At 41.1% G+C, this 22,196-nt stretch overlaps 1 protein-coding gene across 3 annotated transcripts in view; it reads right to left on the bottom strand.

The window, feature by feature from the left end:
- PCCA (propionyl-CoA carboxylase subunit alpha) overlaps nt 1-22,196 on the bottom strand; it is a 714,772-nt gene that overhangs the window by 236,874 nt on the left and 455,702 nt on the right. For all 3 annotated transcript variants that reach the window (XM_029604503.1, XM_029604502.1, XM_029604504.1), the window contains one exon: nt 15,014-15,116. In XM_029604503.1, coding sequence (XP_029460363.1) covers nt 15,014-15,116 — 103 coding nt within the window. The remainder of the gene's footprint in view (nt 1-15,013; nt 15,117-22,196) is intronic.

Raw genomic sequence — 22,196 nt, 5'->3', positions numbered from 1 at the left:
AGCAATACATTTTCCTCAGTAAAATCGTTATATTTTGCACTACCTGGCAAATGAATATGGATTTCTTCTTCATGCACATATCTGAATAAACTTTGAGCTGACGGCGAGGTGCAATCAAATCTACGATAAGTTCTTACAGAACCTTTGATCATCATACATACACTTCTCGTTCTATAAATGTACAATGGTTAGAGAATAAAAATATCTTAAAAACTTGTTTAAATATCAGTGATTATAACTTTAGAGAACTGTGCCTAAATATTCAGAATACACTATAGAAAGATGGCATAGGATCCATGATTGCATTAATTAAAAAGAAAGTGGGGAAACCATATAAGGAAAGAAACTGTATTTAAGAATGATTAGAGAGTGCATTCTAAAATTTGACAACAGCAGGCTCAATAAAATGTAAACTAGAATACATATAATCTGAATGCCTGTATTCTTTGCCTAAATGAAAGTACTATACTGATAAGCAATTAAGGGATGCCTAATGTCTACCAGAAATTACAGAGGGTAATTTTGGTAACAGTTTACAGTTACGTAAAAATAGCAGTTTTCAAAGTCCATTATACGTGTAAAATCTTTTGAAAATTCTGTGAAATTTCAGAGAGGTTTTGCATGTAAAAGCAGCAATTTTCAAAAGCCCATTTATAAGCGTAAAACCCACACATTCCACAGATTTTCAGTCTAATTTTCAAAGCAGACTAAATCGGCTTTAAAAATTATTGGGGCGACACATACTGTAGCATGGCTAGAGAGCAGCTACTTCTGTCCACGTGAACATTTCCGCACATCCTTTCTAAAATCAGAAGAACGTGTGTGAGTGATTTCCCTGGCCCCTCGGGAGGGGGAGGGGGTGTACACGCAAAACTCTTCCCGTGCATACTTTTCCACATCCAATCCTGAAAGTAATTTTAAAAAGCTATTACTGCTTTCACCGACCGGCTGAACGTAGGTCAGGAGACCACGAGGCTTGCTTTTTCAAGCAACTGCCTTTTGCTAGTGTTATGTGGAAGCAGCTAAGGTCCTGCGGTGTTAAAAATAATTACTTCCATGTAAAACTCTGTATCTTAGAAGCTTGAAAACAAAACCCCCTCTTGTTTTGTCTTTGTGGGAGAGATGTTTGAAAACCGAAAAGCCAAACAAAATTACTCCAAGTCGATGTGGCACCACCAACCGCTCCATGCAAACAAGCGAGAGACCTACACATTTAGAAACAGCAAAGAAACAGAGCCACGAATCAGATACAAACCACCACACTAAATAAAAGCAGTTGCTGAAAAGCCATTATTAATTTCATTCCTTCATCTATAACTCCTATCCTTTTAAGACTTATGGCGTTTTCCTGAAATAAATCCGACATTCAGAAACAGCTCGGGATGAATCCACTGGTTGCACGTGCAGCACTCCCTCCAGTCTAGCGTTGCAAGATCCGCTCTACAGATCTTTGACTTATGCCAATAGCCAGCATTGATACGGCATGAACAAAGCCACGTTTTTCCTTAATAACAACAGTTGTATAAACAGAAGGTCTTCTCAGTTAAAGGGAAACCGACATCAAAAAGCAGTAAAACATGGAACCCTAGACCCTACTTTTCTTTGAAGAAACCCGTTTGAAGCGAGGTGTTTCTAGTTATGGGTCAGTGAAATGGGGCTTCGGCTGCAGCAAGAGGACGTCCACAGTCCCGATGAAAAAGCTAATTAGATCCATGTGAGAAGCTGCGTCTAAAACGGCTTCACACTTTTCAAAGGAAAGCCCCAGCCTGTCTTTTTGAGGAAATTACATCAAAACATTTAGCCAAAGCTGACGCACTTCAGCAGCCACCACTGGCAATAATGTTACACCGACTGCTGTATCTGTTGGGCGGCTTTATCAAGAGAGACACAAAAAACAATTAATCAGCAGAAATATCGGGTATTTCATGTTCTAACATTTGTAAATAACTGCAAACACAATTATAATACAAAATAAAGTAAATGGATCTAATGGGATGCACATGATTAAACCACTGATAACCGGCACTGGTTTATGCACATCTGGGCCTATTTGCTTACACACGTTTTCTAGTATAACCTATTTAAACCAGTAATCTCTAAGGAACAAGGGAAAATGCAACAGAAGGCACATATAATTTCAACTGGTAAGATAATGAAGCAGAATTTTCATAGAATTGATGTTTAATGCTCTATTTTTCATGCACAGAGTTGGGCAGGTTAAATCAAATATATGCAAAATGCATGAGAAGATGTATATGCTTGTGGAAGATCTGCACGAACATGTGGGTGAAAAACCCCCAAATATATATTTTTTAATGTCTGTTTGTAAGATAACCATACACCACACAAATTATTTTACAGTGCAAGGATAAAGCTCGTTCCAAACCATAACATTTTTCTAATTTGTGTATTAGTCGAATGCATTAATCCACTCAGCAGAGTACAGGGGCAGGTACAGGGGTATATTTCCCTGCATTAGTCTTTAACTGGGTAAGTAATACACAATATCAATTGCAAAAGGTCTCATAGTGAGTAAAACTTACTGACCCCATTGGCCACAATTTAAGAACTATTGAGTCATACTTATATTTTTTTTAAACTATATTCAAGTCTTACATCATCACCTACGTCAACAGCAATAAAAAGAACAAAAACACAACAATATGAAGAATATGAACTTATTTGACAAAAACACCATCAGCCTCACAATTCTGCCTCCATCTCTGCATCTGGCATAGGATACCAAAACATCTCGAGATATATGAGGCTGAAGCAGACAAACTTGAGGTTGCTTCAACTTCAATGGAATTTTTGTTATTTTACCCAAATGCACTGGAAAGATGTCAGGTTTTTGCTAGAGGATCCCAAGCAACATTTGATTAAGCAACGCTCCTCGCTCACACCACCAATGCCATTGATCTCACAGACCCACTCCTGCCCCTGTCCTCTGCTGAGCTCTGCATCTTTTCCCATTGATGTTGCTGCGCTCTACACTACCTGGCCCCCACAGTGGTGAATCCCCTACTGATGCCACTGCCCTCATTTCCTGCTGAGCTCCCTGTTGTTGATAAATCTCGCACCTTTGCTTCCATCAGCCACTGGCCTAAGAGCCCCCTCTCCCTCCTCCTCTTACCCTTTTGTTGATCCTCCCCATCTACCCAGTGATGCCACCAAGAAAGGGAGAAGACAGAGCTGAGAGATGCCAGTAGGGATGGGAATCACCAATATCCGCAAGTGACAGAAGGGAGGGACTTAGTGACATCGGCAAAGGAGGGGGCTTGCATGATAGGGCTGGAGGGGAAGAGAGGCAGGGCTTGCTGGCAGCACAACGTGGGAAGGGAGGAGTGGGAACAGGTAGTTTCAAAAGGAGTAGGAGGGACATGTTTGGTGATATTAGCAGTGGGTAGGACAGGGGGGGCTCTTTTTGGTCACAGTGGATGGAAAAGGAAGATGGAGTGCTGCTTAGCAGCATCATGGGAGGCAGGGATGAATGGTATTAGTAGAGGGGAGTGGTACGAGGTGGTGGAACTCAGTGGTTAGACGGAGGTGGGTAGGAAGGAGGAATACGCCTCAGTAATGAGTAGAGGCCTGGTGATAAGAAGAAGAAGGGAAGGCAGTTGTGAGATATGTGATATGTGTATGGATGGAGGCGAAAGACTATCAGACTAGGGGAAGAAAGCTGTGACAAATTTTTATTTTACCTTTTGCGCCTGCCTGGAGGCAGATTTTACATATCTTAGGGGCAATTTCTGAACTGACCACATAGGTGCAAGTCTCCCTTTTCACCCTCAGTCTTTGCTTTTGAATTTGAAACTTGCTGTGGATAGAAAGTACCTGCTTTAGCGCTGGTAGAATTTTGCTCAAAAGGTTCGCGCCTAGATTTGATAAACATCATCTCCGCTTTTTTTTACCCTCACCTGCCCTCCCCTGTGGCTTAGTTTAACAGAAGTTGGAAAGAGCCAGGGGAGGGCAGTTGCTCTTTTGCCTGCTGTCATTTCTTTTAAACACCGCTCTGGGTAAGTAAGCCTTGAGGATCAACACGCTCACAGATATCTTTGTCCATCCCAAGGTGCATCCTGTGATACATCTCAAAGTCCTATTTCCCCTGCAGTGTCCAAGCGGTCATCAGAAACCACCGATGGTGCTGCCATCTGCCCACAGTCAACAGTCCCTACGATGCCCACACATCTAACTATTGCTCCTTTGCTTCTCTCTCTCTCCCCCACACCTCTAGTCACTGTCCTTTCGCACCCCCTCCACCCACTGAGGGCTCCTTAATTGCCTCCCTCATTGTCGGGCTTCACGTCACGCCTGCTGCCACAGCTCCTCAGGCCCTCCATGTCCTCACCCTCATTCAGCTGCCAAACATTCCTTTAGCGTCCCCACCTCCACTCACGGCTGCTCACCAGACCAAGGGAAAATCATACATACAGCCTTCCCTGGCCTAGGCCGAATAGACAAGCTCCATCTACAAACCGATTACGCCTTCTTTCAGAAAACAGTTAAAGGCGGTTTAATTTTCTGAGCCCTTTTTATGGGCCATATTTGTTGTTTTATTCAAATACTGCGTTTATTTTTATGTCTTGAGTAGATATTGTATGCGGTATGTTTTGTTAATTTTATGTTTATGTACCTACGTTGTCCGCTTAGCACATGTATACCGCTATAGGCGGAATATGAAGTGTTTTAAAATAAATAAATAAATGCCTTCTCAGCTGGCATCTGCTTCTAGCCTTCTTCCCCCAAAACGGCCTCTTACTGTCTTATATTCTGCTGTCTGGCAATAGCCCCAGTTGCCATCTGCTGCTAATTTTCCACCAGCAGTGCTGCTAATTTTTCACCAACTGTGGTCCTCTTTTCCTGCAGGAGGCTTCCTTTATGGAAGTCAAAACATAGAGTATCCATGTACAAGAATAACTCATAACCCCGTGATATCACTTTAACGCAATAAACCACGTGATAAAAACACTAATGGGGTAATGTTCAAAGGGAAATGTAAATGTTGCATACCATCATACCAAGTTCCCAAAGCCCATTTACCCATGTTATTGGCAATTCATTAGTACATATTGTAGCAATTTTCAAAACTAAAAATTACTATAATACATGCCATTAAATTGTCAATAGGTTTTACCTGTGCTAAGCCCATTTAACACAGGTAATTGGGCTTTTGAAATTTGACACGATAGAATATTACATTTTCCTTTTAAATTCAGATGGCAATGTGCAAAGAAAAATAGTACATGCAAAGCACCTTTGCGGGATTTATAACAAATAAAAAAACATAAAAATAGTTAAAAAAAAAAAAAAAAGTGCCAGATTTCAGGTAAGCCAACAATGCGGAAGTTAAAATGTAAATAATTTTTTATATTCCTCCCCTTTGAATGATAATTTACTGTAGCATGGAATTCTTAAACTGAGCTTCAATTTTCTCCATAGAAAACTTCTCTACGCCTGACGTGACCTGCTTTCCCCAGTAATCTGCACCAAACCTCTCTATTGCAGGCCCCTCTCTCTGGAACTCCCTCCCTGTACACATGCCCCTCCAACCATGTTTATTCAAATTTAAAAAGAAACTAAAAATGCTACTATTCAAGCAAGCCTATCCAGAATAGATTCCACATCCACCCCATCCCTGCACCGCCTCATGGTGATCGCAACCTCCTTATATTAAGGAACTAATTATACTTTTAACTTATGCTTGTTCCTGTTACGTTAATCTTTCCACGCTGCTCCTTGTTATCCCCCTCCCGGGGTTCACTTTCCTTGTCATCATGTATTTTCAAGCCTTTTGTTCAAATGTAAACCGGTATGATGTCCCCACTTATACCGGTATATAAAAGTTTCTAAATAAATAAACAAAAGAAGCACGCCAGAAATATGCTGCATTGCCTAAAAGTCATGCACATATGGTTCTACCACTTCCATCTTTGTTTGCTACTATAGATCTGTGAATTGGGCTCGATTTCATTTAGAATTTGAATTTGAACACTGATTCTGGTAAAATGGGTATCCATTAATACAGACCGCGCTGTCTAACAAGATTTCTTTTGTATTTTTCCCCCCTCACTTTCCTTCTCAACCGAATTTTCAGTCCAGTTGGACTCTATCCCATTCACTGCTTTTATGGGCCAAATGTAGTATGCATTTTCCACACAGACATAAAATAGGAATAACCTTACAAGAAGGAACCATATCTATGATGCCAGAGGCCTTCATTTGTGCCAGAGATTTTTTTTTTTAATTAAAAGTCCTACTCTAATCTTTCCCTAATCCAGTTGTTCCAGCTGCAGTCAACGTAAAAGGCTCACAGGCTGCAGCTCACTTTGCAATGCAATAGGCGATCATCCTGAAACCCACTCGTAGGCATCACTGTTGTCTGATGGCTGGAAATCCCTCCCTTAATCTGGAGCTATATAGGCTGCCTCAGAAGCATCCCCAGCCCCTACTAGCCGAGAGGAAACAGGACCAGGAATCAAACCTCTCACATGGCAGCTTCTACTACATAATTTAGTTTCCTGTAACAGATGTTTTACTTTTGTTTTTTTAATAGATTAGAAGGAAATGGATTATCAGGAGGATACCGGTACAGTGCTGGACTCCTGTCAGTGGGCTGAGGTCTCTGCTGCTCAGTCCCTCTAAGCCCTATGGTTTGAGGTCCTGCTGGTGGCCATGTTTCCCACACTGCCACAGCCTTAAAAGTCGGCCTCAAGCATAGTGTCTCGCCTCAGCCTGGTCCTGGTTGTGGGGCCCCCCTGCCTTAGTCATGTATTTGGCCTTCTAGCTCTAGCTCTGGTAACTGAGCTTCTGTTTGGTATTTGGCCCCAGTTTAGTGGCCTTCTTGTCCCCTCCGGGTTTGCCCTATTTTCTGTGCCTGTCTTTGGTTTGGCTCCGGTTTGTGTGGCCTTCTGGGTTTGATTTTGCTCTGCCTTGTCCATCTGCCTGTCTGTCCTGTGTCTTGTGGTATTAACTCTAATACTGTGGCCTCTCCTTGCCCTTATTTCTTGCCTTGTGGTGCATTCCTCTGTCCAGACTGGTGTTTATCTGTGGGCATCCTTTTGTTCTTCTTCTTGTTCTAGTGGTTGCCCTTCCATCCCTGTTTCGGTGCACTGCCTGATAAGCACTGACAGCTCAGCTCGAGTGGGAGGTGACAGGTTCAGGCCCTGATGCTTGACCTTGTTCCTGGGTCCAGCCCTGTTACTGCTCTGGCTTTCGAAAGCCCTGAAAAGACATCCGATATATAAACAGGAAATTCAATACAACAGAGCTCATAATAAGAGAATCCTATTGAATTTATCCCTCTGTTGGAGAGTCCTTCTCATTTTATACAGGGCAATATCTTTGTTATTTTCAAGTACCAATCTCTATTAAGATGGTTTTATGAGATGACCGCTTATATCCTTTGGAAAGCTGGATTTACCAATTAATAGTACTGTAACTGCATTCTTTTAGAAGCTGATTGAAACCTTCTATACTATCATGAGATTATTCATTAGAAAAAAAGAATTGTGGTAGCTGTGTTAGTCCACTTGGATACATGGAATTAAGAGTCAACAAACAGGCTGAAGGTGTTATCTACAGTAGAAAAAATGAATCAGGCAAACAAATAGCAACCAACAGAAGGTCTGCATCAGCCTCTTTAACCACCACGTGCATATGACTAAGTGGACTCTGTCCTTGAAAGCTCATGCCTCAATAAACTAGTTAGTCTATAAGGTGCCACCCATGTGTCAGTTTTGCTACACCAGGCTAACTTAGCCATCCTCTGAATATTTTAGTCACCATGCAGAACAAGTCTAATTTAGAGGATCCATTACACAGAAAGAAGTATTACTAAAGATGACAAATATGTAAATCTATAAGAACACATTGAGAAATCAGCTTAAGAGGTAATAGAGTTTGGGTGTGGGAGTACTTGCAAATTTAAATTAAACCCATCAACATTTATTTAAAAAAAACAAAAAAAACAAAACAGAAGACAAATATAAAATTAGAGAGTAAACAATACCCCTAGCAAAGCTGCCTTAGAAGAGCCTGAATTCCTCAGGAAGCTAAGCAGGGAACAGCTTGGCTACTACCTGGATGGGAAGTAACAAGAAGATATCAGATGCTATGCAAGAAAAGAATGGCAGATTACTGAAGTAACCTGCCAAGAATGTTACAGTTACCATGGTAACATAGAAACATGATAGCAGCAAAAGATCAAATGGCCCACCTTGTTTATCCATCCACTACAATTCTTGCCATTCCCTCAGAGATCATCTCTACTTGTCCCATGACTATAGAATTCAAATACTGTCCTCGTGTCAACCACCTCACTGGGAGGCTGTTCCATGTATCTACCATCTTTTCTATAAATAAATACGTCCTCGGTCTATACCCCTGTATTGTGTGTGTGAGAGTGGTCTTCAGCTTTAGAAGGCTACTGGAGGACCAAGCAGTCAGGAATCCAGCCTTTCTCCACAGAACACTTCATTTATAGTGAAGGAACACAACAAGCTGCTTACCTCAGCAGCTTAATCAGGACATACAAGTGTCACAGTCTCTACCTTCTCCTCCTCCCCCCCAGAGTCTCCCTTGAAGCATGAAGACAGAGCAGCTTTCTCCATGAGAAGCAGGAGAAGTTAAGATGCCTCATAAGCATCTGATTCAAGATGTGGGCACCTGCTGGAATTCCACCTATCTGATGCTGCAGAGGTTAGTGGAGCAGCACACACCCCTTCATGATCTGTCTCTGAAAACAGAGATAGCTGAACACTGTCCCCTGGGGCATCATGAATGCGCAGTAATGAGGCAGCTGATACAAATGCTGAAGCCCTTCAAGGATTCCATGGAGGATTGAAGCTCCAGAAGCACCAACTTGGGAGGAGTCAACCCTATAAGTAAATATCCTGGAGTTGATTGCCTGTAATCACCATGATAATGGTTGTATCTTGGTAAATATTTAAATATTAAGCTGTGCAGATTTTACATATCTTGGGGGCAATTTCTGAACTGACCACACAGGTGCAAGTCTCCTAGTACTTTTCACCCACAGTCTTTGCACTGGTTTTTGTGAGGGGAGGAAGTAAACCAGGGTTTGTGAGGGGTTCATTGTGGGGGGGGGGGGGGGGGGGGGGGGGGGAGGGGGGAGGGAGTAAAACAGGGGAAGTGAGAGGTTCATGTTGTGGAGGCGGAGGGAGTGAACCAGGGTAGGTGAGGGGGTTCATAGAGGGAGGAACCAGGATGAGTTAGAGGCTCATGGGGAGAGGGAAAAGATCAGGGTGAATGAGTTCATGGGGGGGGGGGGCATGAATCAGTGTGAATGAGGGGACCGGGTAGGGGGAGTGAAAGAGGCAGAGTGAGGGGATGGTGGGGAAGGGAAGTGAAAGAGGGGAAAAATGAGGGAAGAAAGTAGATGAGGTAATGTGGAAGGATAGGAAAGAGTGTCAGGAGAAAAACATGAAGCACATTGAGTGAGGAGATCTTGAGGCTGGGTGAAAGAATAACCGAGAGAGAGTGAGAGATGAAAGTGGGGAGAATGAGTGAGAAGAAAATGAATGAGTGTTTGTGGGATGGGAGTGAGTGCCATTGTGAAAGTGAGAGGGGAAATGGAGTTGGTGTAGAGCATGAATTAGTGGATCCCCATGCAAGACTGGAGTGGGCTGTAGGAAGTGAATGAGAACATTGGAGGGGATGTTAGGGTGTGAAGGGATCACATGAAAGGGGGGGTGGGGGAGGGTAAGGGAAAGGGGATGGGGATGTGATTGAGGGGCAGTGGCTTCCTTCCTTCTCTATCCTCATCTCAGTCTTCTCCAATGCCCCCACCCTTGCTCCTCCCTCTTTTCCATCACAATCTTCCCTCCTTCTTTCACCCCTATCCCCAATACACCCTTTCTTCCCGTCCCATCCCTGATTCTCCTTCCTCCTCCCCATGCCTTCTCCCTCTTCCCACCCCGTCCTGCCTACCCTCTCATTCCCTTCCCTTACCCTCCCCTCTGTGTCTCTTCCTCCACCATTCCTTATCTCTGTTCTCTTCATGCCTAAAATTCCTTCTTCATTCCCCTCCTCTGAGATCTTTCCATTCCCAGATGCCTTCCCCGCCTTCCTCCCCAAAGCCAATCTTTTCCTTTAATGAAGAACCAAATACATTAACTACACTCAAAAATGTCAGAAAATGACTATTTTTATAAAGTAAAAAAATTATTTAAATTACAAATATATGCAAAATTATGAAAATTTGTCACATAATTGCCACTAATTTGCCACTGGCTCCCTAATTCAATGGCTGATTAAGTACAGATTGGCAATGATCATTCATAAATTATTCTATAAAACCTCCTCGCCATGGATTAATTTGATTCTCTGGATTTACACTCCAGTTCAGACCTTGAAGTTTGCCCACCGGGTGGTTCTTGAAGTGTCCTCTCCATGGTTCCATATTTCTCACTGAGACACGAGAGCGGGCATTCTCAACTGCTGGGTCACCGTTGTGGAATTCATTGCCTTGCAAAGCATGACAGATATCTGACTGCGGCGCTCGGCGTTTGAGAGAGAGAGAAGAGAGCTTAGATCTGGGTCCTGGCCCCCACCGCTCGCACAGACGACATCCGAGCCCACTCTTCCCAGCCCCAAACCCTGCATCAGAGTTCCACTTCCCCAAACAGCATCCTCGATCTCTGTTACTTATGACGCATATTCACTTATGTGAGAAGTGAGTATGCTTGAAAAATTGCAATTTGAGCTTTATTCACTGCAAGTTATGATTTTAGTTTTTAACTCTACTTTTTCCAGTTTAAACACAGTATGAACATGATGTTCTTACTCTTTTCTATAACACACAAACATCTATTTGATATATTACAGGGTGAACGTCAGCACCTATTGTGTAAAACTGGGAAATGCTCCCTTGTATTTTTATATCACATTTTGGGCATGTTTCCATTTTGTGTCTTGCTGTTTTTTCCTTTTGCCACTTTTAACACAACCATATTAACACAGGTTAATCCTTCTTTAATGCATGTTCAAAGGTAAGTCATACATCTAATATACTTTAAGACCAAAGCAGTTTAGTGAACAGTACCCCAGGACTGCTCCTATATCTTTAATCAGATTTTTATTGTTATGCTAGATGTATAAGGTTTCTGACCAATCATACACAGATTTATAATTAATATAATATAAAAGCTATTATATTTACAACCTAACTAGATACAGTACCTTCAAACGAACATGCATTATTTTATGCAATGCTTTTTTCATGAATTAAATTTGCCTTAAATTTTATTTCAAATGTGGGAATTTACATGTTATAATACAAGCCCAGCACATCTATAAATCTCTTGCTACCAAAATGACGCAGGGCCTACAACGCAAGCTTTAAACAGAGAAGACTTAAGGAACTTTAAATTTGCTCTCGGGATAGAAGGAAGAAAAGGGAAAGGGTGACATGAATAGAAACTTTGATATATATATGGCAGGCTTCCATACGATTCACGGGGATAGCATTTCCCATAGCTCAACGACAGGGGGTTGTGATGCAAAGTTGGAGGCTCAGATGAAACCTGAAGATATACTTTATTGAGAGAGTGGTAGATGACGGGAATCATCCACTATCAGAGGCGGCAACATCCAAGACAGTGACAGAAGTCAAATCTGCTTGGGACATATAACAGAACACAGAGTGCAAGGGAAGGTGATGAGAAGAGATCAAGTAAAAGATTGCTGAGCAGGCAGATGGGCCAGAAGATCCTCCTATGTTGGCACGCACTGTGCTCCTAAGACCACAAATAATATTCCTACAATTTGATTAATCAAGAAGAAAAGTTCTGATGATTTACAACACAGGAATAATAGCAAAAATTTGCTATACCCCTCCTACCTGAAATGGACCCAGTTTTCAAAGGGATTCCCATGGGCACGGGGCGTTTACCCATGGAAAACAATCCTGTAAAATTTGGCCCCCTGCACTTTGCAGGGAAAGGGGATGACATGGGGGCAGGGCTAAGATGGGTCCACTTACATATGCATAGGGATATGCGTATCTGATTACCGCACATAGTTTCAACTTGCAAAGTATTCAGTGGCAGTGGCTCACTGTCAGATTTTCAAAGGGAAACTCTATAGGCCTGAGAGCACTGAGAATTGGACTCCCCAGTTGAGACCGATCCCATGACTCAATGCTAACATAATTATTTATTTATTTATTTGTTTATTTTTGTTTTTTCTATACCGATATTCTTGTAGAGATACAAATCATACCGGTTTACATTTAACTTCAATTTCACCTTAAGGCGATACAGTAAAACAAGTTTCATAATTATTCAAATTCTTGAGCACAGTTCTCCCATTCCATGGTGGTGGTGTGGGGGTTCCAAGTTGTTGGAGACTGAGCAGAGTTTCCCTGGCTGGAGGGAGAAAGCCACACTGACTTCAGCCTTTTCTGGTGCACATAAAACTTTAAAAACAAACAATACTTCACAATGAACCTCCTACTTTAGTAGTAGTCATTTACACACAAAGGGGCTGTATTCTGCCTCGCTTCTGGTCACTTTACACTCACTTCTGGTTTGGACAGATCGCTTTCCAGGGGCTGCCTTCCTCCTGGAGGCATAGGGGCCTCCCGAACACAGCTGGGCTTGCACTCTTATCCCAGCCCCAGACAGATCCTGCCCAAATAGCTCTTTTCCCTCTGTGGGATTTAAGGTGGACCAGGCCCTGTGCATGTCCGGCACAGATTTAAAGAGGGCAAACAGGGTCAGCTCTTTCATATACCCCTCTCAGCTTGGAACCATTGGTCTGAACATCACTACTTCGCCCTGGATCCCATCCAGGGAAGTACCCCACATCACACTGTGCTTCCTCTGGCCTCCCAACAGCTATGCTTAGGGATAGGGATCTAATGTCATGCTTACCTGCACACATTAAGAATATCGCAGACAACAGTGTTAGCACAACCCACTGTGACCCTTGCCTAGAGAATGCCCACAGACTTTTGAGTCCATCTGTAGCACCAGGTTCCACTTCCACCCTAGGACTACTTGGACTGGCCGTGGAACTCGAGCCTCTTCATCTCTGTGTTGACTTGAGCCTCTTCTGCACCATAATGACCAGCATGCTCTGGTAATTCTATCATGCCTCTCGCTGACTCCTTGTTGCTTTCATGGATTGGTTCCTCTGAGCTCCCTCTTGCTAGAGACTCCACCGACTCCTCTTCAGGTTTGAGCACCCTACAGGGCCTTCCCTCAGCACCTCCTGTCATGCCAAATTCAGGCTTCCTGCATCTCCCAGCTCAGGATTTTCCCTGCTCTATTCCTCCAGCCTCCCAATACTGACACCTTCTGGGCAGACTGTGTTGCCTTCCCCAGGGCTCTCTATGACCCCATTCTCAAGGCTTCTCATGGAAGCTGTTTCTTGGCTCTTGGTAGAGTTTGGGCACCCTACAGGGTCTTCATCAGGACTTCCTGCAGCACCAATGACTGTTCCCACGATTCAGTCACTTGCGGGACATCTGTGCCAGCAACTCATCCAGTTCCTCTAGGAACTGGTGGCACTCCTTGCCCATCCAGTCCAGGCATTCCCTTTCCTGCCTGGCTTGGACTCTTGGGAATGGGCTCTCATGCTCCCTTGTTCTTCCAGACCTCTCCAGCAGCCAAACCTTGAGCCTCATGTTCTCCCTTCTCACCCAGCTCGAGACTAGGGAATTCCCACTATACAGAAGTACATGGCAACTCTTCTTTTAAGCACTCTGGCTTCTCTTTCTTCTTTCGCCTGCATTGCAGTACACCTACTGGATCCAGACCAGAGTTTTGGTAATACTGCCAGGCCTCTAAGCAGCTGCACTTTCACTCTGGGCCACAATGCACAACTGATTTTCTTCTCTCTTTTCAAAAGGAAAAAAAGTTTTAAGAAAATCCTGCCTCACTGGTGCTGACTGTAATGTGTAGTATGAATCCTAAACTCTGGACAGAGCTTTCTGTCCAGAGTTCAGGACAGAAAACAACCCTAATCCTACTATCTTCTAGTCCTCACAATTTTAAAAGCAGTTTCAGGTTTTTTTTTCCTATATTTGCATACTCCTCTATGAGGCAACAAGCCTCTAGTTGCCAGTGCTCTTGTACTTACAGTCCTGCTCTACTTCAGTGTGCTTCCTATGCCACACCCTTTTACTTCCAACTTTCAGTGTTCTTGTACACAGATTAAGAACAGTGGCTTAAAGCTTCTCGCTGGAGGCTTGGTGTTTTTTCTGTGTGAAGCTTAGAGAAAAAAATCCTTGACACCATATGTGGGAGACTGAGTAGTGTTTCCCTGGCTGGAGACAGAGCCACACAGACTCCAGCTTTTTCTGGTGCACATAAAACTTTATTAAACGATACAATACTTCACAATGGACTTCCTACCTTAGCAGTAGTCACTAGAGATGTGAATCGGAACTGAAATCCGAACCGATTCTGGTTCCGATTCACATCTATAGAGATGTGAATCGGAACTGAAATCCGAACCGATTCTGGTTCCGATTCACATCTCTAGTAGTCACTTACACACACAAGGGCTGCAGACTACCTTGCTTCTGATCAGTGTACATTCACTCTCTTCTGGTTTAGACAGATCGCTTTACAGGAGCTGCCTTCCTCCTGGAGGCTTAGGAGCCTCCTGAACACAGCTGAGCTTGTGCTCTTATCCGAGACCCAGAGAGCTCTCTTCCTGTGTGGGATTTAAGGTGGACAAGACCTGTCCTGGTCTCACACAGGTTTAAAGGGGGGAGAACAGGGTCACTCTGTCACACAAGCAGTCAGATATACTTTTTAGCTCCATTTATGAGAATGAACTACCACCACCTAGATAAGGCATGACCTCTACATGTAAGGCAGCACTGACAGAATTTAGTTTTAAGGAATGCTTCTCATCCTAGCAACAATGCCAATATGATTTCTCAATTATCAAACAGCAGCAGCCATAATAAAAGAAAGATAACAAAATGATAAAAATATCATGGCAATGTCCACTGATATACTAAGAAATTAATGCAACTTACAGAGAATATTGACCCAGTGATTGAGACTGTAATAGAGTGTTCCTGACCATTTAGTCGTCCTGACAGTTCAATGTTCTTCATACTTGATTTAGCTATAGGAACTCTGCAGACAAAAAAATTTGAAAACAAAAATCAGCTATTTGAAAATTCTAAACATTTTATTATTGTAAACACATACATAAGTCAAAAGGACTTAGCAAACACCAACAAAAAATGGCTATGTAGCACTGACTATATAAGGTACACACAATGGGTAATGTTGAACTACTTTCTCAACTAAATTGTAAAGCACACATATATATGAGAAATGTACACTGTTTATTATCACAAACTTTAAATAATTCTGGAAATGTGTCCTAAAATAAGAACATAAGAAAATGCCATACTGGGTCAGACCAAGGGTCCAACAAGCCCAGCATCCTGTTTCCAACTTGGCCAATCCAGGCCATAAGAACCTGGCAAGTACCCAAAAACTAACATACACATACACTCACACATCCATACCATAAAAACACCACACAAAATACAGAAAGATAGTCAACCAGAAGGCCATAAGGCCTATACAACAATGATTTCCAATAAACAAGTACAAAGTCATATCAGTGCTCCCTTTGGCTTTTATATGACCACTTACAACTCTATACCTGGCTTTCGCCTGTTTTTTTTTAACTATCAATATGAAACTAAAACACTGAAATGTGACTGTATGACGACTTAAATTTCTTAAATGTATCTTCATATGGCAGACTTCCCTGTATATACCTACTCACTTCAGGGCAACACTTCATGTTATTGTTGTAGTTTAACCCCTTTCTTCCCTTCCGGGTAATGCTTCATGTTGTCACTGTGGTTTGACCCCAACAAGCGGCCCTTGGTTCACAACCATCTGCTTCCTCAGGGGGATGATAACCACAATATAATCCAATTTGTCCCCAGACCATCCGCACAAAATATGCCAAACGTTGCCACCGAGTGCCTCTTAACTCTCCCAAACCAGCTTATATCCATACGAAGGAAATTATCTATTCATGATGAGTTGTCAAAACCTGGTAAATGTGTTCAAGACTCCAATTCACATAAGCTGTATCCGCTTCTTGATGCTTATCACGCAGCTGGCCAATGCACACGGCTTCACAGAGATTTTTGTGAAGCAGATGGTTGTGAACCAAGGGCCGCTTGTTGGGGTCAAACCACAGTGACAACATGAAGCATTACCCGGAAGGGAAGAAAGGGGTTAAACTACAACAATAACATGAAGTGTTGCCCTGAAGTGAGTAGGTATATACAGGGAAGTCTGCCATATGAAGATACATTTAAGAAATTTAAGTCGTCATACAGTCACATTTCAGTTTTTTAGTTTCATATTCATAGTTTAAAAAAAAGGGCGAAAGCCAGGTATAGAGTTGTAAGTGGTCATATAAAAGCCACAGGGAGCACTGATATATGACTTTGTACTTGTTTATTGGAAACCATTGTTGTATAGGCCTTACGGCCTTATGGCTGACTATCTTTCTGTATTTTGTGTGGTGTTTTTATGGAATGGATGTGTGAGTGTATGTGTATTTTAGGACACATTTCCAGAATTATTTAAAGTGTTGTGATAATAAACAGTGTACTTTTCTCTTATATATATGTATGTAGCACTGACAACATTCATGCCCAGAAAATGATCAAAGAATGCCCAATTCCTTCTGCCCTAAATATTTGTAAATCTTAGCTCACAGGATGATTTTTATCGACAAGTTAAGATATTATTTTTCACGTATTTAAGAATTATAATGATAAATACTCTGTGCAGATCTTCTAGACTGACATGTCAATATGCAATAAATCAATAGCAAAGAATAGCTTGCAAATGGTACCAAGATGTCTTAAAAGTTTATTGGGAAAATAAAAACATTAACTTGTTTTGTTTTAAAATAATAATCAGCACCAATAAAATCTCACACTCTATACATAGTGACATGATTCCTGAATTTCTTTAAATAGAAATTAACATTTATGAAATTTTAAAATACTGTTTTGTTTGCCCTTACAGCTCAGATGATGACAGGGAAATGCTGCACAGTATGTCCACTAGCCTTTCACCTTTAGAAACCTAATTTAAAATGCAATCTTAGTCACAAATATAATGAGTTGAGTGATTTTAGAATAAAAGCAAGGTTTGGGTCACAGGAAGTCTCCTGACTTTAATCTAGACCCAAATGAGATACTTGTTTATGCCACAAAACTTCACCCAATTCAGCATATTGGGGGAGAATTGCCTTGCTAGTGATTGCTCAAAAAAAGCAGATGACTTAAACATAACTAAGTTAGGACATTCATACCGATCTGTGCATATATATTTATGTCTGTCCTGCTCATTTTTTTTTATTGTATACAATTTTTTTTTTATCAATTTGATGCATGCAATATATAATTGATTTTAGGTATTTAAATTTGTAAACTGCTTTCATTTTAACTTAAAAGGTGGTTTAACAAGAAATAAAAGAATAATAGTGTGCACAGAGGGGCAAATTTGCAGTACACTTAGAAGATAATTTTATAAGGAGTTACAGGTATAAATGCAACAATATCATAGCAATTTTCAAAAGCCATTTACGCGCACAAAGTGCAGTTACATGTGAATATCCTATGGACAATTCCACGGCACATATTGCAGCAATTTTCAAAAGCCCACTTACATTGGTAAAGTACATTTAAATGTGTAAAAACCAATGTTAATCGTGTAAATTCTTTTGAAAATCAGGCCCTTAGGGCTTATTTCAGTAAATCAGAAATATACATAAATAAGCAGGGTAAAGTACTGAAAGATGCAATCTATAGTACCCTCACCATGAAAATATTGTAAGATTCAGAAATGAGCTTGCAAGTAATACCCAGCCAGGGGGAGGGTCTGTCAGACATGTCATAATGAGAAGGCGGTTTCCAAAGGCCGTGAAGACTAGCAGATTAGTTCCTAGTCTGATGATGAACAGCAGAGGGTTGTAAAGCATTGGAACTGACCTTGAGAAGGCCCTCTCTCTCTCTCCCTGGAAACGCTGAGACCCTGATCCTGTACTAGCAGGACCACTGGGCACCCTTGTGTCAGTGAAGGCAGAGCACGAGAGGGCACACGTGTGTTCACAGGATGGGTCAGGTAGAGTGGGGCAGTCCTCGAGGGATTGAAAGATAAGATTATTTGTTTTGGAAAAATAGCTGTAGGCATTGTGGGGATTTTAAGACAGTTGTAACCTTTCCTAACTTTTTTTTATTTTTTTTATACTCAACAGCATTTGAGGTGTAGCATTCCGTGAGCTTCAGACATTGGGTGACTTCTTTTGGAATCCCAATGTTGAGCGAGTTAGACAAGGCAGGAGATCATACAGGTCCTGAGTGACTGTGACAATGGCGGGTGGAGATGACATAGCGGATATAGTTAACAAAATGCTGCCTCAACTACAGCCTGGACCTGAGCACTTAAAGTGAGCTTAAGGTCCAGCACAAATGAAAAGCTCTGGACCGGATGGCTAAAGTAGCGAGCTATCCCCTCAAGAATCATTTCAGATGTTTAGATATCTCTGCCTTCAAAGGCTTTGTTCAGATCTGGCTCAGGTGAATAGTGATGAAGCCATCTATCTACATAATTTGCTTCTACATAATTTGCTGCAGCCCTCTTCCTCCCTTTTATTAATTTCTCCCTTGTACTCTTACAAGACTAACTGCCATGCTATATTGCACTGTTTGCAAGATTGTATATTGTTTATTGTATTTTGCTTATTCGCAAGATCCTTTACCTTGTATATTGTATTTTGTTTATTGTTCTTTTTGCAAGATTTTATATTGTATATTGTTTATTATATTTTATTTGCAAGTTCCTTTACCCTGTACATTGTTTATTGCATTTTGTTTATTCGCAAGATCCTTTACCTTGTCATAATGTTATATGCAAGGTATTCCTCCTACTTCAATTATTCTTCTGCCATTTCTCCAACCCTTCCCACCAGTTCAAAGTATTTCCTCGCTGTCTTCCCCCATCAGTTCCTCCTTCCCTGTCCCTGCCTTTTTTATAATTCCTTTCAGTTATTTTTCTCCCCTGTTTTTAATCGCCACTGATTTTCCCCTATAACTTTAGCCCTCCCTCTCCTATCCCTCCCTTGTACTTCAAGACTCCTAACCATGTTATAGTGTATTCATTGCGTATATTGTATATTTTGCATGATTGTATAGTGTTTATTTGAAAATCCCTGTACTATTTTTTACATTGTTACACTGCAAGGTACTGTTCCTATATTAGTTTTATTTTCTGTCCTTTTTCAGCCTTTTCTCTGGTTCATAGTAGATCTTCGTTATTTTTCTCCTCCTGCTCCATTCTCCCCGTCCCTATTTTTTGTATTTTCCTTCAGTTATATGTAAACCGATATGATGTACCCACGAATATCGGTATTAAAAAAAAAGCTATTAAATAAATAAATAAATGTATTGGTCATTCTGTCAAACTCCAAAAACCATATTTGCGCAGAATTGTAGGGACATTTACTGACTGACTGGGTTTCCATAATGTCTACCCTTGGCATTTCACCAAAAACTGGCCCTAAACAATCAATTTAAAAGAAAGTACAATTTAAATGATTTTCTTCCTAGTCGTTATTCATCTAACCAGTACACAGATTGTTCCACAATAGAAATGTGCACTCATTTAAAACAAAAGTGCATTCTGACCTGAATGAGGCCATTTTTGTTTCGTTTCATTAAATTTGAAACAATTTAAAAATGCCCCCAAAAAACCTGAACATTTTCAGATTTTTATGTATCAGCAAAAAGGACATGCTGTTTGCCCAAATGAAAATCTGAATAAAACAAACCCATGAAACAAAATTTTGTCAATAAATGGAGCAAAAGATGAAGGAAGCAAAACGAACCAAAAATATTTTGTCTGCATATCCCCACTCCACAATGCACATCCGGTACTTTCAGCAGTACTGAGGGAGAGCAATCTGCAGACAGCTGATGTGTGCACTTAACACTGCTCTTTATGCACATAACATGATTTAAAAATTGTTCTCCCAAGCAGTAAACGAGAACCAAGATGAAGCAGAGAACAGAGAACAATTGAATGCAGAAAGCATGGCAAAGCTAAAAGAAAACTAATGACCAAACAATGTCATAGGTGGAAGTGAAAGATAAAGGTTGGCAGAGATAGCAGAAGACGTGCTGAAGGCAGCAGCAGATTCATTGAAGAGGACGCTGAGAAGCATAGCTGATGGATGGTGTGCCAATTTTGTAAAACATTCAGATTTATTCATTTACACATTTGATTACATGGCTTTTTTCCCATCATTTTTGATGGGCACTTATGTTAGTTACCATATAAAAACCATATGGTTGCATATTTGAAATTAGTTGGTGCTCTCAATCCAATACCCAATGAATGTGCCAGCATCATTAAAAAAAAAAAAAAAAATCACCATCACAACTGGCATCCATGCTGGAAGCCTCAGTAAAAAGGCCAAGGATTAATTAGGCAAAGCAACTGATTTATCTTCACAAACTTAGTGGAACATTGGAATGGCACTGTAGGGAATCTCACACGCACTTCTCTTCTCTCTGTGGATAACGGAGGTTTTGTGCGTTGCCAATTCAGCACTTTTCGCAAGGTTCACTCTTTATATATTTTTATTAAGGTGCATAGTTTCTATAGCTTAATGGTATTAATTGTTCAGATGTGATGCAACTATAATTGTAAATGACTCATGTTTTTGGGGGGTCAAGAAAAAACTTTTAATTGGGTGAACATATTTGACTTAAATTACATAAAGTGTTTCACTTTTTCTATATAAACATCACAAACCAATGATAAATTTTATATCAACAGAGTTTAACTAAATGAATTGACCTATGAGATAGCAATAGAAAAGGAAGTTTAGTTCTTTTGCAAAGCCACCTACTCATGAAATACAGGGAGCACGTCAGATGATCCAGTTTGGCACGTTTTTGGAAGCATTCGTAGGAGATGCTGGAGTCATAGTGAAGGTGTATCACCTAATTAATACCAGTTACACATACTTACCCTGTGCCACACACTTCAATCTCCATTCACATGCATAAACATACACATTACATCAAAAACTGCATATAAACATCTCTATCAACTCTCAAAATACCTGATAAACTCAAGAGGAGTTACAATATTACCCATACACATCTACGACTGTTAATCTTGAAATTATACTGTACAACAAGAATTTTGTTGGTAACAATTTTGCCATCTGACGTAGAGCTAATCCAATCTCCAGCACTTATTGCAAGTACGTTGCTTCTGAACAAGCAGAATCTACAAACCATCTTTATACGGAATACATTTTTACTAGGTAGGATCGTGTGCATTCTCTAGTTGTTATGCTATTTCTAGGTCCAGCAAGCAAGAATGAGCCAGCAGGCCAGAAATTGGGGTATCAACCCCACTAGTTTTGGTAGCTGTTTATATGATTACGAAGCTTGGCGGAAGCACATGGGGTGATCGCTGTTGGCTGAAAAATGGATCTTGTGTGCTAATCTACCCATGATGATAGCAAACCAATGAGAATGACGACAAACACTGACTTGGCCAAGCAGTCAAGCTTCTACTGCTGGCAGCTGGAATATATCCTTAACAGTGTGGACAGGAATAATTAGGCAGACTGAATAAGCCATTTGGTCTCTCTCTGTCATCATTTACCATATTTATTTATTTATTTATTTATTCAATCTTATATACCGGCTTTCAAGTTCATTTCAAGGCGGTTTACATTGATTGAAGTTGCAGTAGCAACCTTCAAACACATATATACTAAAAACAAAACATGGTACATGACTAAAATACATTAAAACCAAAAGCTAGCTGACTAAAAATATATTAAACTAAACCCTTTCAAATCCCAACAATTCTGCCACATCTTCCCAGGTACCCCCCTTCCCTCCACCCATCCATCTACCCTCCTCCCCTCCACCCACCCATCTCCCCTCCTTCCCTCTTAGACTCTCCTCTCCCTCCTCTCCTAGTGTCTCTGTACTACTATGGAAAACTGGGTCAACTATTCAGGCTAAAAGCCTGTTCGAATAGCATATAACTATGTATACAATAGTGTGTTAGAAGAAACAGTGAAATGATTGTTATAAATGATGATTCGTACAACTACCCTGCAGCCCACAATCAGACCCAGGA

This window comes from Rhinatrema bivittatum, chromosome 5 (assembly GCF_901001135.1).
Source record: "Rhinatrema bivittatum chromosome 5, aRhiBiv1.1, whole genome shotgun sequence".
Classification (NCBI taxonomy): domain Eukaryota; kingdom Metazoa; phylum Chordata; class Amphibia; order Gymnophiona; family Rhinatrematidae; genus Rhinatrema; species Rhinatrema bivittatum.
Note: the sequence above shows the minus strand (reverse complement) of the source record. Positions and strands in the feature narration are given on the sequence as shown.